General features: G+C 43.5%; 1 protein-coding gene across 9 annotated transcripts in view; it reads right to left on the reverse strand.

Moving 5' to 3' along the window:
* DNAH9 (dynein axonemal heavy chain 9) overlaps positions 1–15,110 on the reverse strand; it is a 322,619-nt gene that overhangs the window by 56,904 nt on the left and 250,605 nt on the right. For 8 of the 9 annotated variants that reach the window (XM_037808448.1, XM_037808450.1, XM_037808449.1 and 5 more), the window contains 4 exons: positions 14,816–14,986; positions 12,971–13,093; positions 6,549–6,742; positions 4,227–4,375 (listed from right to left, as the gene is read on the reverse strand). In XM_037808448.1, coding sequence (XP_037664376.1) covers positions 4,227–4,375; positions 6,549–6,742; positions 12,971–13,093; positions 14,816–14,986 — 637 coding nt within the window. Of the gene's footprint in view, positions 1–4,226; positions 4,376–6,548; positions 6,743–12,970; positions 13,094–13,543; positions 13,757–14,815; positions 14,987–15,110 lie in introns of those variants that run through there. The other variant, XR_005212602.1, reaches the window with a different exon arrangement.

Consider the following 15,110-nt stretch of genomic DNA (forward strand, 5'->3'; position numbering starts at 1 on the left):
TAATGCCATCAGTGCTACTGTACTTTGAACCTTTTCAAATCATTTTCACATCTGAGATTACATTTTATCCTCACAACAACTTTAGGAGGTAGGTATCATGGGCGATTAAAAACAAGGGAGAAGTAAATGAAGCAAAAGCAATAATAAAGGTGCAAATAAGGAAGTTAGCAAGAAGGTGATGAGAAAGAGAGAGAGAGGGAGGTGAAAGTAAAGCACTCTGAGAAGAGTAGTCAGAGAAGGCAGGAAGGAGAGAGAGAGGATGAATGATGATAAGTTTCATGTTAAGACAAATGCCAAGAAAAGCAGATAGATTATAAAGAAAGTTTTTTCTTCTTTTCATTAAAATTGTTTAGAAAGAGAAATCCTGGAGAAAACTGTGTAGTACAGAACTGCCAGCAAAGCATGGATTCCTAATCAAGGGTCAATGGATGAGCTCCAGGGCCTTAGAAAATTCCCCAAATCATCTATGGAATTTTGTTTGGCTCCAAGTATATGCATCTTTTGGGGAGAAGAGTAGGGATGAGGGAACAAATCTTTAATCTGCCTCTGGGGCTTTAGAACGCTATTCAATATTAAGAACCATCATAAAACAAAGGGATAGAGAAATGAAGGAGTTAAAAACATAAATCAAGTCTCCAAGGGTGGGAAAGGGTACCAAGCTATTTAAGAGACTAAGTGGAGGAAGAGTGGACTGTCTCATGCACAGACTATGCCTAAACTCAGAGACGCTGAGGCGACTTAACAAGCTGGGGCGAAAAGAAATTGTCTGAGTCAACTGTGTTGTTTCCAAACTCAAGAATACAAGCCCATCAGGCAAATTACTTAGCTCTAAGATGTGGGAAACATGGATGCCACCAAGTATACATTCTGAATGGGTGAATAAGAAAAGAAATCAAACCATCAGGAAGGAGGGGAGGGAGGAAGAAAGAGACAGAAAGAGGCAGAGGTGCCCAAATAATCTCTAGTTGATGAAGAGCAGTATTCTCTCCGGTAAGGAAATGCATGCTAAGAGTAAGCCAAAGGTAGGGCTGAGATAATATATTCAGAGACAAATAACAAGTATAAATCAGGGAGGGGTCTGTTTGTCTGAGATGATAGCTTCAAACTGAATAAGGGAATATTTGGAGGTCAATTGGCAAAGAGCAGTAGGAAATTGCTCATAGAAAGAGTGTGTAAAAGCTTCCAAAAGGAAAAATACTGAATAAAAATGAGAAAACCAGATTTGTCAATATGAAAGGAACAGTCTCCAGGGGACAGAAAGAACACAAACTCTATAAAAGTGTGAAAGTCAGGAATAACTTAGCTGTGATGACAGTTCTTATGATATACATTCATTCACTTGCTTGTTCATTCATTAAAAAAAATACATGTTAAGTACCTTCTCTGGGCTAGTTACTCTATTAGGCACTGGTAAGAAAATGATGAGCAAGATGTATACGGTCCTTGACCTCAAGGATTATCTTGAAGAGCAGGCCACAAACCTAAGCTAAAATTATACAAAGAATGATTTAATTAGTATTGCTCTGACGCAAATAGAGAGTGCTGTGAGAATGTGTAATGGGGAGGCTAATGGTCTTGCGGGGAAGAGGTCAGGTAAGGCTGACACCTGTAGGATGAGAAGGCACTAGACTGGTTAAGAGTTGGGGAGAAGTGTTTCAGACAAAAGCAACAGTTTGTGAAAATGCCCTGAGTCGCGAAGGCTCAGGAATCCCTGAGGATCTAAAAAGATTCTTTGGCTTCAGTAGAACAGCTGGAGAGACAGTCCGGGCCACACAGGCCTTGTAGACTATGTTAATGGTGTTGGACTTGACCTTACAAGCAATGGGAAATCAGTAGAAAGTTTTAAGTAAGAGAATAAGATCAGAATTGAGGTTTAACAAGATGACTCTGGCTGCAGGGTGGCAACGGATTCTAGAGCGAGAAGAACAGGGATGAGTTCGGGGGTTATTGTACTAGCCCAGGTGAGAGAGAATGGTGACGAGACTAGGGTGGCACAATGAAAACCGAGACACTTAGACTGATTTGAAACATATTTAGGAGGTAGACTCAGTAGGACTGAACGTGGAGGGGGAGTAAGGGAACAGCCAAGGGTGATTGATTCCCAGCTTTCTGGCAGGAGCAACTTCGTGGACGGTGGCGGCATTTAGCAGGAATAATAGAAGAAATTTTCCAGATCTAAAGAAAGAGACAAGTCTTCCACTTTGGAATTGGCATGCTTACTGCTGAGCAGGTGAACGGAAAGGACCCATACCAAGACGCAGAGTATGAACTTTCAGAACAGGAGTAAACAAAGCTTGTTTGAGGAGGAGGACAATGACTTTGGTTGGGACATGGTGAATTTGTGGTGCTTGTGAGGGCAAAAAAAGAAAGAGGAGCTGGTGAAGCAACTGGTTATACAGATCTAGAGCTGAGGCAAGAGGCCTGAACTGAAGTCATAAATGTGGGAATCTTAAGCACATAGTTATAAGCCATAGGAGTAGGTGTGACTGCAGAAGGAGAGAACCACAAGGGAAAACAAGGTAGGCAGGACTGAGCAGTGAGCCATCCAAACACTTAAATGATGGCTAGAGGAAGAAGAATCAGTAAATGACAATGAGAGGAAACAGAAAAACGGTAGGAGGAAAATCGACAGAACGCAGTACTGGGGGGATCACCAGTGTTTTGGAGGAATGGCTACCACAAAACAAGGAAAAACAAAAGACTAAATGAAAACTTTTAGAAATTTAAAACAAACAAAACACACACACGCACATACACACACATATATATTCTCCAACTAAAACATTCACTACAAGTGCTAACAATTCAAGGATATCTAACAGAATAAAGGCAAAGAGATAGAAAACAGAAAAGATGTGGAGAATACAGGAAGACCAACATCTGAATTATTAGAATTCCAGAAAGAGGGAGCATAGAAAATATAAGGGAGGTAGTTATCAAAGAAATGACAGGAGCTGAGAAATGACATGCCGTTTCCACTTGAAATGACATGCCGGGTACTGAATGGATATGAATGAAAGGGCTCTCACCTTGTACAGAACAGGAAATCTCAGAACACAAGGTAAAGGGATAACAGAAAACAAGGTAAAGTTTCCAGATAATAAAAACAGGTCACCAACGAGGAAGAGAAGAAAGCTATCCTTCTGACCATATGACCGCTCTGGAACAAAACTGGCTTCTGGAAGATAATAGACCAATGCGGCCAAATTTCTGAGTAAAAATAATTTTAGACCCAGCAAAACTATCAAACAAGTATATGAACAAAACTGAAGCATTTATGGAAACTCAAGGACTCAGACATTTCATTTCTCCTCATTCTTTATTGAGGATTTATGTCAGCAAAACAAAGGTGAAAAACCAGAAATAGAAGACATAGGATACAAAGATAGCAGAACTAACCCAGAAAATCGATAAAATAAGTTTCAAGATGAGAACTTCCTAGAAGGCTGAAAATACAATTTTCCTATATTAGAACATGAAGTCCGTGACTCCGAGGAAGAACATCTTCAAGAATAAAGTGGATTCCATTTGATATATAGAATGGGCAAAAGGGTGTGAGATATTAGAGGTATGATAAAGAGGGCATTTATTTCTTCCCCCAAGAACAAATAAAAGGCAATCAGAAACTCCAGGAAAACCTAAAAGCTGTCCAAGAAAAAATCCTGGTCTGAACATGAGGCAAACTGAAATTTGACATGATGTTGAACCTCAATGCTTAGAACATTTTTTGGGGAAGTCCCCTAAAGATTATGACTTTGGATCATAAGGACGGAAACTTAATTCTAGCACATTACTTGCCACTGCAGTGAATAATATCTATATTAAATATATTTATATATTCATTATGACATCAAAAGCAGATACTTAAAAAATAAGACTTCGGACCCACCCCAATTAAGATGGTGGAGTGAGACGCTTTAGGGCTCTGTCCCTGCACTGATCTATAGTTCAGTAAGATTGCTCCAGCTACAATAAGGGGGATGACAATGTGGGGTGGGGGGCAAGGCCTCCTCATGAACCTGCCTTATAGGGCCCAGCTGGGTCCTTTCTTTCTCTGATGGATGGTCCTTGGGAGTTGGCTTAAAAATGACTCTGCCTTCTGTATGGTCAGCAAATACAGAGTATTGCATGATAAGGATCCAGCCAGGAAAAGAGAAATGGACAGACACAAAGGATGAAAGGGCGGGGACTGGCACAGCCTTAGATGCAAGATGAACTTTTCTCACCTTGAGTTTCCACATCCTTCAGAGGGTCCACCCCTGGAGACAGGATAAAAAACATGGGTGTGGCTGGTCCTGATTCTTCAAATGAGGCTGCAAAATCCAGGGCTCTTCCCACCACGTATTTGCTCCCTAACTTCTCCTCAACAAAATCTCTGCCAGAAAAAGTACATATATGTATAGCCCTCACAAAATAGTAACATTTGAGAAATGGAGGCCCACAGAAATTCAAAGGGCTGCTGAAGATTCTGGGTTACACAGTACAGAGGAAGGACTGGCTCCAAGCTCACTGCTTACCATAATTTTTTTCACGTCTACCTATTAAATCAACATTTACAGCTTGCTGCTGCCAGCTGCCTGCCTGCTCACCTAGATCAGAGCTCCTTCTGAATGCCCATCCAGCCAGGCCATAACTGACTCCTGCTGTAAGAAGTGGGTGTTCCATCATGTCTCCCCATCTATCCGGAGTCAGCCAGGACCAAAGCTTTCTGAAAGCTTTCAGGCAGCTAAGCCCTCCATACTTGATATCCCTGCTATCCTTCAACCCTACCCAAGTTCTAAGGCCCTCTTTTCTCATGTTCTCTCATTCTCTGTTTCCTTTCATCTCACTCCACTTACCAACATTTCCTTCCAGAGTGTCCTATTTAATGCTGAACAAAACCTCATGGCCATAGTCAGTTCACTGAACATCTGACCCAACTCCTGGCCTTAACTGAGACATCTACTCTCCCCCAAAAGCACTATTTTCCCCGTCGCTTTCTCAGGTGGGATCTTTCTCCTATAGCTCACATACCTGGGGTGGGAAGGTAGGATCAGGGTCCTGTTCAGTGCTTACTACTGTTTCCAAATCATTCCTTCTCACTCGGTGACTCCACTGAGGCTCATTTCTCCTGACTACATCACCGCTATCCCTGCACATCACCGCCATCGATTACACCTTTGGTCATTCTCATTCACTAAATGCGTTGGCATTTGGCTAATGGACTTTCTCTCCACTATCCTGGGGGACATCAACATCCATGTGGACAAAACTCTAGATTCTTAATGACCTCAACTCTGATGATCTTCATTTCATCCCCACTTAACCACTTATCTAGTTAGTTAGCCACTGAACTCCATGGCCACATCCTCATCCTTGTCATTACTTGGGAACTTGCTCAATATCTAAAACCACAAATGGAAACAACCCACCCTCTGAACAAACCCTCTGTTGTTACAACTCTTTTAGCAATTTATTCTCACTTCCTCTATTCTTTGCCCATATTGGTGCCATTACAAAGGCAGGGTTTTCAGTATCTTTGCCTCTCTGGTGTTTTTCTATCATTCTCCTACTTTCTTCACTTCTCTATCCAGTATAGACTTCATGGCCTATAAATTCTTTGTTTTAAACAACTTTAATAAGGCATAATTTACCTCATTCACCCATTTTAAGTGTATGATTCAATGACTCATAGTAAATTTACCGAATTGTACAGCCATCACCATAATCTAGTTTTAGAACATTCCCATCACCTCAATAAGGTCCCTCATGCCTATTTAGTTAATTTTTCTTCCCATTCCCCAGGGAACCACTAATGCACTTCCTGCCTCTACAGATTTGCACAGCCTATGACTTCCAATCATTCTCTTGCCAATATCTTCACCTCCCTTACCTAACTCTTCTTCTAACATACCCAGTTAGAATGACCTGCGCTCTGGATAACCTCGACTCCAAATCTGCACCTGGGCTGCTGGAGAAAAGCACCCAATGGGGAAGACTGGGGCCACTACAAATGCCGGACCTTAACTGGGTGGGCCCTCAATGCCACGCAGAAGCCTTTGAGTTTCCCTGGACAGTCTTTCCTTCCATTTTTCACAGATCCAATTTCAAACTTTCTCCACTCTCCTCGAATTTCCAATGCTGCCACCACCTCTTCCACACAAACTCAACTGATGATCTTGTTTCCTACTTCTCAGAGAAAACAGAAGCCAGCAGACAAAATCCTTCTTAACTTCTGGCCATCCATCTACAACCTCCACTACAGCGATACTTATCCTTCCCTCTCTCCGTTTGTTCTCTGGATCCCATCATCTCCCACCACATTAGATGTGTTTGGCATCCTCTCTCAATTGTGATATTGATGAGCACATCTTTCCAAACTGTCCACTTAGATATTAAGAGAATGCATGGCATGCACAGAGCGACAGGCCTCACTTGATTTGGGGTGCTGGTACAGAGGGTCCTCTTACTACACACAGAGCCTTCAGTGTAGCCCTGCAGGCGTGGTGGTGCTGAGTCTGTCCTCCCCCACGTCCACCCGGGGCCTCCCCACCATCCCCGTCCCCTACCTCATGGCATAGGTCATCCGATCGGGCCTCATGGCCCTCATCATGCAGAGGTGCTGCAGGGCTGTCTTGTTCGTCCACTCCTGCGGGAACTTCTCCTTCTCAGGACACTCTGACTCCACAAACTTCTTCCAGCTCTTGGCAGATCCCTCAATGTCCCGATCCAGATTGCAGAATTCTTCCATTGATGAGAGTGCCTGGGAAATTTCAGAGAAGCTCGAAGTGGAATGCAATTTCTCCATAAAGCTGTACTTTGCTTGGTGTTGTGGGCAGAGGGGCATGATGGTTTCACATGGATAATTCTGCTTCTTTTGTACTCTTACCTGGACACTTGGATCTTCCCCCAGGAAAAGTCAGGGAAGAGGAAGGATTTTGATCAGCAAACTTCCCCGAAAACATGTGGGGCTCTCAGCAAATACAAGTTTGAGAGATGATCAGTTGCAGAGACTGAGCAGTACTTGCTTACAGAATATTACATGGAAACAGGGACAAGAAGGGGCCCCACGTGACTCTGGTTCTGGACCCTGGACGTCCTTAGTCACTGGCTCCTCCCTTTCCTCTCCATACTCATCCTGCTGAGAACTCCTGTCAATCCTACTCTCAAAGTGTGTCCAAATTCATTGACTTCGTGCAACTGTCAATTCTAAAATTTTTATGAGTTGCCTATTCTAGAACAATTAAGTCCAAATGCTAAATCTGGTAATCAAATCTCTTCATTTAGGGTCTCCCTCCAATCTGTCCAGTTAACAAAACCTCCTTCTTCCCTCCTGCACTGTCTAGCCCTGTCTGCCCCCAACCTTGGATACGTTCCAGATTCTCTCCCAACTCAATTCCTTGTCCACACTAATTGTACACGTTCTGCTCTCCACTAAACTCTACCCGTTCCTCCTCTTGTGCTGGTCATGGTTATTATTTTGTCAACATACTACAAGTTGGTAAAGTCCAGCTCAAAATCAGCATCCTTCCTCAGGTCAATCCTCTCTAACCTAGAACACGTAATTCTCCCACCCTTCTTCTGAGGATCCTTTAGAGCTAGCCACAGAGTTGACATCTGCAGTAAAGAGTCCCACTCAACTTTTTGATGTTTGATGGTTGGCAGCTTATCCCTTCATATCTAGGCAAGCTGAAAAGAAAGACTGGGTGCTCCCTCCTTTAGTGCCAGAGGGAAGTTATACCACACAAGACCCTGCTATGTGTGAAAACCCTCAAGCTGGCCCCAACCCCTAATCACAAAACAGACAAACCTACAGAGTTTCCTTTCCCAGCTCCCTCAAGCAATTCTCAAGACTGCTTGAAAACAGCGTGCCCTGAAAGCCTCATTATGTGAATAATAAATAGTCTCACACCCTGTTGGTTTTTCTGTGGCACCATCAGTCTCAACATCAGAACCAAATTTTGGGTGGGGGTCCATCCTGTTTATTCAGGGTGCCACTACAACATCACCCACTTAGATACTCAGTTAACTGCAGCCCTTGCATTATTACTCAACCTTGCTTGTATGCCTCACTGGTCTTTCCAATGACACTAAAGGCTAGACTGTGTGTCCACAGCACCTACCACAGTGCCATGAATTTTAAGGAACCTGATATATTATTGTTCTTTGAATTCATTCATTCGTTCATTTATTTAACTTTTTTTTGAATGCCTGAATGTTTGCTACGTGCCAGGTACTTTGGAATACGGTGATGAACAAAAACAGACACATGCCTTCAGGCAGCTCATAGTCTTAAGAAAAGGAGCTAGAGGACATGAGGGAGGCCTTCGGAGGCATGTGGAACTCCACTGGGCAGAGAGAGGGAGGGAGGGGAAGAGAGAAGGGACGGGGACTTTAAGTGGAAGGATCAAAGCCTGCTGGGGGCACGATGTGGAGTATGACTGAAAGTGTGACTGCAGTGGAGTCTTGCAGGTGACAAGGGGAGGTGACACTGGAGAAGGATAATATCCTTGCCCTGGGTTTGCCTAGTGTCCTTCCACACGTGCTCTGTGGTTTCCCAACCTCACACCGACCACTTAAAGGACAGTCCCACTGAGAAGAGGTGTTGGGTGGTGTGTGGAATGGTGGAGCGGTGCTGAAGACGTGAGTTCTGATCCCAGCCCCACCACTCAAGAGCCACTGGACTTGGAACCTGTTTTTAAGCCTTTGTAAAATGAGCCCCAGTAATTGCAGTCTGCAAATGTCATTCTTTTCTAATGCAGATAAAAGTGTTTTGAAGATTGTAGAACCCACCATGTCCTTCCTTGGGGCTCCCCACGCTACTGAATTGCAAGTGCTGGCTTACTTATCTGTTACTCCCACCAGACTGAGTGTCCCCTGTGGGCAGGAGCTTTCTTAGGCATCTTTAGATGTCTAGGCCCAGCAGGTTGCCTGGTACTTAGGGAGGGCTCAGTTAATAAAGCTTGACATCTGGCCTGCCAGCGGGAGGGACCTTGACCGGCTGGGAAAGCTGTAGCTGTAATTATTTCTCTCTGGGTGAGGAACTGGAGGAACTAACTAACTTTCCTCTTCTCCCAGCCATCCACTTCCCCCCTCTTCCCAGCCAGCACCCTCATTCACCCTCCTGCAGCCCATTACCCCTTCCAGCGTCTCCACCAAACTGAGCAAATTATACTGTGATCAGCGCTCCCAGCTGCCATGACTGGGTGGGAAACAGACTTTACTGAAGCTCTGGATTGAACACAATTGCAACAATTAATCTTCCAAATGAGGGAAGGGGATTTGTAACCTTCTGATATGTTAAATGGAAATGACTAATTAACATAATTATGTTGGACGGTGCAGCAAAACACAACTGCGCTAAATCGGCTTCCAGAGTGGTGGTGAGGGGCCTGCTCAGAGGCCAACAGAGGTGTGTGTCCCCGATGAGCTTTCCTCAGCAAGATCAGAATGTGCCCATTACCTTCAAGTCCAGCATCTGAGGGCACTTAAAAAACCCTTACAAAGGCTGACAGTAAAAGCAGCACTTCATCAGAAAGACCTCACTCGTTACCTGCTTATTAGTTCTGGGTAAACAAAGCAACCAACTTTCCTCACAAGATGGAATGCTTCAGTGCTTTTTCCTTTTTTATCATGTCCTAGTCCGTTATACTTATTTTTGTTTCTCGAGGCTAAAATCCAACCGAACACTTAAAAAGAACATTCAACCAAGGCTTCAACAATATGCTCTACACACAGCGTTGTACCTCACCTGCTCACATCTGTACTGGGATTGAGTTTGATGGGCCTAGACTCTGCTGCTTCACACAACCAACCCACATAGAGAGAGAAAGCTTTAGTCAGTTGCAAAACCCTTTGAATAACCACACACCAAAATGAAAGGAAACAAAGCATAGCTAAGTGAAACAAACAGCTTTTTTTTTGTGAGAAGAGGAATAGAACAGAATTGCACAATAGCCTTTGAGTTGGACTATGTAAAATGAAAGCACTGAAGGGTTCTTGTGAATTATTTATTTTTATGAGTGTGGCTGCAGAGGGCTTTGTTGGGTAATGCAGAGACAGGCAACTGGACCTGTCCCACTGGGTAACTCACAGGCCCTGGAAGTTTTTCCTTCTCCGGACAAATTCTATCAGGCACAATCCACATCAACGACAGCATCTATACACCTTGTTTCTGGGTAATTCTCAACCATAACCATAACCACAATCAGCTTCCATATACGTACGTTTATCATGTGTCTGGCTTAACCTGTGAGGTAGGCATTATGAGGGTCGTTTTGCAGATAAGGGAAGAGAGACTCAGAGAAATAGGTTAACTTGCCTGCAGTCTCACACACACACACACACACAAACTTGAATTTGAAGCCAGGAATGCCTGACCCCAAAGTCCAGGTAATCAGTCCATTTCCATCATTGCTCTAGTTCCAACCACTATCCAGAATTAATTTTCCATAAGGACATCAGACTGTGACTGAGTCATTGTTCTCAGGAGCTACAACTCTGCTGGCTGATAAAGAAGCCACTGACCTCAGTGGCCGGTGAGCACTTAAAATGTGGCTACTATGATGAGGAACTGAATTTTAAATTTTATCTAATTTTAATTATTTTTAAAGTTAAATTTAAAATCTGGCATGATTTACTACATAGAAAACTTTTAAATAGGTTTAGAACAACTAGGATATGTGAATCATTGTTTCAACTGTAAATTTTATGACATCAAAATACTAATCAATTATTTCTCATGAAAATTTAGTATCTGAATTGAGATGTGCTGTAACTATATGAAATACATACCAGATTTTGAAGACTCAGTACAGAAACAACATAAAATAACTCAAGTTTTATATCGGTTGCATGTTGAAATGATAATATTTTGGCTATATTGGATTAAAGAAAATATATTAAAATTAATGTCATCCATCTCTTTTTACATTTTTAATGCAATTAAAAATTTAAATTAAAATTTAAAATTGCATTTGTGGCACACGTTAGATTTCTTTTAGACGGTGCTAACAGCGTGTATCTATTCATCTAAATATTACATAGCCTAGGAACATAGATAGTTTCCATACATATGCTCTGTATTTATTATAATTATGCTTAGGCATTTTGTAACTTTGTAATTTTGGTTTCTGTCGTGAGTGGAGTTCCCCCTTGTTTCTTTCCCAATATATCATTCCCCTTCTTATTCACAATAGTGAGCCCATATTTATAAATAAATGGCATTTATAAATAAAAATCAAATCACACCTTTACTATTTAGATCAGGGACCAGTAAACTATAGCTTTCAGACGAAATCTGGCCCTTTACAACAACACAAAATGCTGACCTCTGATTCATATGCAGCAATAAAGTTGATTAAGAGAATAGTTACAGACTCTGGTGAGGAAGTTAGAAAAGCATTTTGAGTAATGGCAGCGTTAGTGGAATGAGCCTATGGTTTCCTAAGATGACTCTTTTCAAGGGGACAACATGAATATAAACGGTTAAGTTCTTATAAAGTCAATAAAGTCTTATAAAGTCAATCAGCTTGGATGGACCTCAGCGGAATTATGCTAAGTGAAACTGTCAGTTCTAAAAGGTTACATACTGTATGACTCCATTTATATAACGCTATGGAAATGACTAAATTATACAAATGGAGAACATAAAAGTGGTTGCCAGGTATTAGAGATTGGGGGGTGGAAGGAGGTGGATGTGGTTATAAAACAGCAACATGAGGGATCCTTGTGGTGATGGAGCTTACTGTATCTGGACTGTGTGATGATTACACAAATGATAAAGGTGCATAGAACTAAAATGCACACACATGTGTGCATGCAAATCTGGTGAAATCTGAAGAAGACTGGTGGGTTGTATCAGTGTCTATTTCCTGGTGGTGATACTGCCCTATAGTTTTGCAAGATATCGCCATTGGGGGAAACTGAGTAAAGTGTACATGAGATCACTCTGCATTATTTCCTACAAGTGTTTCAAAACAAAAAATTTAATTAGAAACATAAAGAGAAAAAGAGCCAATCACATGACTTTAGACTCATACTTCTCTGGGCTCTTAAGCACATGCAAAATGCCACAAACTTTGAAGGTCACCGGCAGGGCTGGTGTTAACACAGACACTCCTGCTCTCACAGTCCTGGTGAACCCCGAGGTGCTCACTCAGGTGTGTGCTCACTGTAGTGGAGGGTGGGCCTGCACCCTGGAGCTGGTGTTCACTTGGGCAACACTTACTGAGCCCCCGAGGGATGCCAAGCATCGTGCCAGGTCCTGCGAAGGCAGACGTGCTCCTTGCTGAAAGGAGCTAGAGTCTGTGATCTTTACAAGGTTCACAGAATCCCAAGTAGACTAAGCTGCAGAATCTGGAAAGAAAATGGGCTCTGCCATCAGACAGACTGAAATTTGTGTCCTGCATTTGCTACTTATAAGCTGTGTGATCTCAGCTTCCTCACACATTAAATGGCAACAAATACTACTCACTGCCCAGGTGGACATGAGACTGAAATAAGGCGTGCATGTAAAATGTCAGGTGCTCGATGAATGTGAGCTACTGTTAACTCTGAGCACTGCAGGATGGAAGGCATCCTGGCTGTTAAACTGAGTTAGGATTCACATGGAGACGCCTGAACTCATCCTGGGCCTCTGTTAGTTTCTTGGATGTGCTGCGGCAGAGTCTCTACATCAGCCCAGGGACTCACAGAGGTGCCCACAGTCTGGCCCTAAGCGCTGGGAGGTGGAGGCAGCTCAGCTGAGTTAGAGACGCTGGCAGGACCTTACAGTTCCCTGCTCCCAGCTTGGAGGCCGAGCCCTCTCCAACCAGCATGCCCCTCCCCCTTCTCTGCAAAGCCTTTATGGCAGGCACCGGAAGGGTGAGCTCCGCTGTGGGGGTGCTCCATGTTTGAACCCCAAAAGAGAGCCCCACGGACTTCATGGGAGCAAGTGTCAGGGAAAAACTCTGAGTGATGAGAGCTACTGTTTTTAGGGGCTGGTACTGACCTTGACGCAGCCCCAGGCCTGATGAGAGAGGAACTCCACTGGACTCGTGAGGCCTGTCTGGGCTGGACACCGGAGCAGGAAATCCAGCTCTGCTGCACTGACTTCTTGGTTCATTAGGAGAATCTGCAATGGGGAATGACACTGTGTTTCCTTTGCTTGTGGCAGTCACCGGGGCCTGGAGGTGTCAGGGGTTGTCACTCACTTTAATTACTGCTGCTTTTTAACACTAGAGTTTGCCAATCAATTCTGGTTGTTTAAAGAGGGCGGAATGAAAGAAAGTCAACATCCAGGCACATCACTCCTGTGTGCATGTTTTTTACCTCATACCTTCCATCTTGCTTAGCAGACTTTTATTCTGCATCTATCATAAATGACATGGAGAACATACTTGCAAGGCTTGGTTCCTGCAACCTAATTGAGGAGATGACTTACAAATTGTATGATTTGAGAAGTTTCAAAGCAATATGTGAATATGTGCAAAATTGAAGTGTTATCTATGAATCAATAATATGAAGGGGGTTCCAGAATAGGGAGGTGATCAGCAGGTAGGGGGAGAGGGTTAATCTGTCTCACCTTTCTGTAAGTCATTTTCAACTGGGTCTTGGAGCTGCTGAGAGATGGGGATGTTCAGACAAGAAAGGAAGACTTTGTGGGGAGGGGGAAATGAAAGGTGCAGTAGCTGGGAAGAAGCATTAGTGAGACGGTGCAGGAAGGCGAAGATTTGGCTTGGCTGAAGTCAAGGATCCACATTGGTAAGGGCTGTTCTCCCAACTTCAAACCGTCGTGCTGTGAAGATACGGATGGGCATGCTTGTTAAGAAAAAAGGAATTTTGTCAGTTTGAGGACAAATCTGTAAGAAGAAAGACTAGAAATAGTAGACAAGGTGAAGACCTCAGGTTGAAATATTTTGTGAGGAAAGAAGAGTCGGAGGTAGAGGTGGAACATCCTTGGAGCCTGGGGGAATGTGTGGCGGGAGGGAAACAAGTCTATGCTGGGGTCCAAGTTCTTTTTCTGAGGGCCGATCTGTCATTTGGGCTTGAGTGGGGAACAGAGAGGGTCAGGAGGAAAAGCTACACTAACACTCAGGCCTGAACTCAGACTTGAGGATGCCCCAACAGGTAGACCCAGCACACAGGTGAGCACAGAATCACTGAATTTTAGAATTGGAAGGGAGCTACTCTGTGCTCCTAATTTACACATGGAAAAAAGTTCCAATTCTCAGTGATTACAGAGGGTTAAGTGTAGGGAAATAGGTTTGCAAGACCTTTTATGTTAAGTGTGAGAGGAAGGTAAGGGTTTATTATTAAAGACTCAGTAACCCTGGAAGTCCTGAGGCTCCCAAGCCCTAGAAAGCCAAAGCTGTTAAAAGACTTATTCAGGCCAAGATTGTGTGGCTAGAGAAAGATTTCTGCAATTTCTTACACCAAGGGAAGCTTGGGACAGTAAACTTGCAACCATAAAGCTAAGTGAATAATGACAGATACTCTAGAAAAGTTCTTACAGAATCCCCAAAAGTACTTAGTAGGGCCAACTGGGTCCCTCTTTAGTGTCAGTTTGGATTGCTTGGTAGTTGCTGCTGGAGGGAGGCTCTCGAGGTCTCCTCTGACCCCACAAGAAAGATTACAATGATTGATTAATCACGTCAGCATGAGTGGGATGATGGTGGGGGTCACACACATGCCCCATACTGGACCTTCTTGTTTGACGCCTCTACCTAGAGATCCGTAGACAGTCTAAAAGCAGTGATATTAAAAGAGAAAAGTTGTTTTTACGCCTGCTCTTTGGGCCAGAGAGAAATAGTTGTTCGGCTCTATAAAACGATGGTGACTTCTTCAATCATCCTACCTGAAAGGTGAGCTGGGCAAGGTAGGTCAGCTTATCGCACTCGAAGAGCCCGCGGGTGGTGTACTGGTACACAGAGAAAGTGATGCTGTCTATGAGGTGGTTCACACGCCCCTTGAGGCTCTCGTCCGGAGCAGCCCTCTCCACAGCCTTCCGGAACACAATACTGAAGGCCTGGTGCGGGGAGAAGACAGGATGCTGGTAATTTACACAGCTCTCTTTGGATAGAGTTAGTGGCCTTACCTGTGAAGGACATTATAATTTGCCAGCCCACAGAAATGTTTTCCCAGCATATTCT

This window comes from Choloepus didactylus, chromosome 18 (assembly GCF_015220235.1).
Source record: "Choloepus didactylus isolate mChoDid1 chromosome 18, mChoDid1.pri, whole genome shotgun sequence".
In the NCBI taxonomy this organism is placed as follows: domain Eukaryota; kingdom Metazoa; phylum Chordata; class Mammalia; order Pilosa; family Megalonychidae; genus Choloepus; species Choloepus didactylus.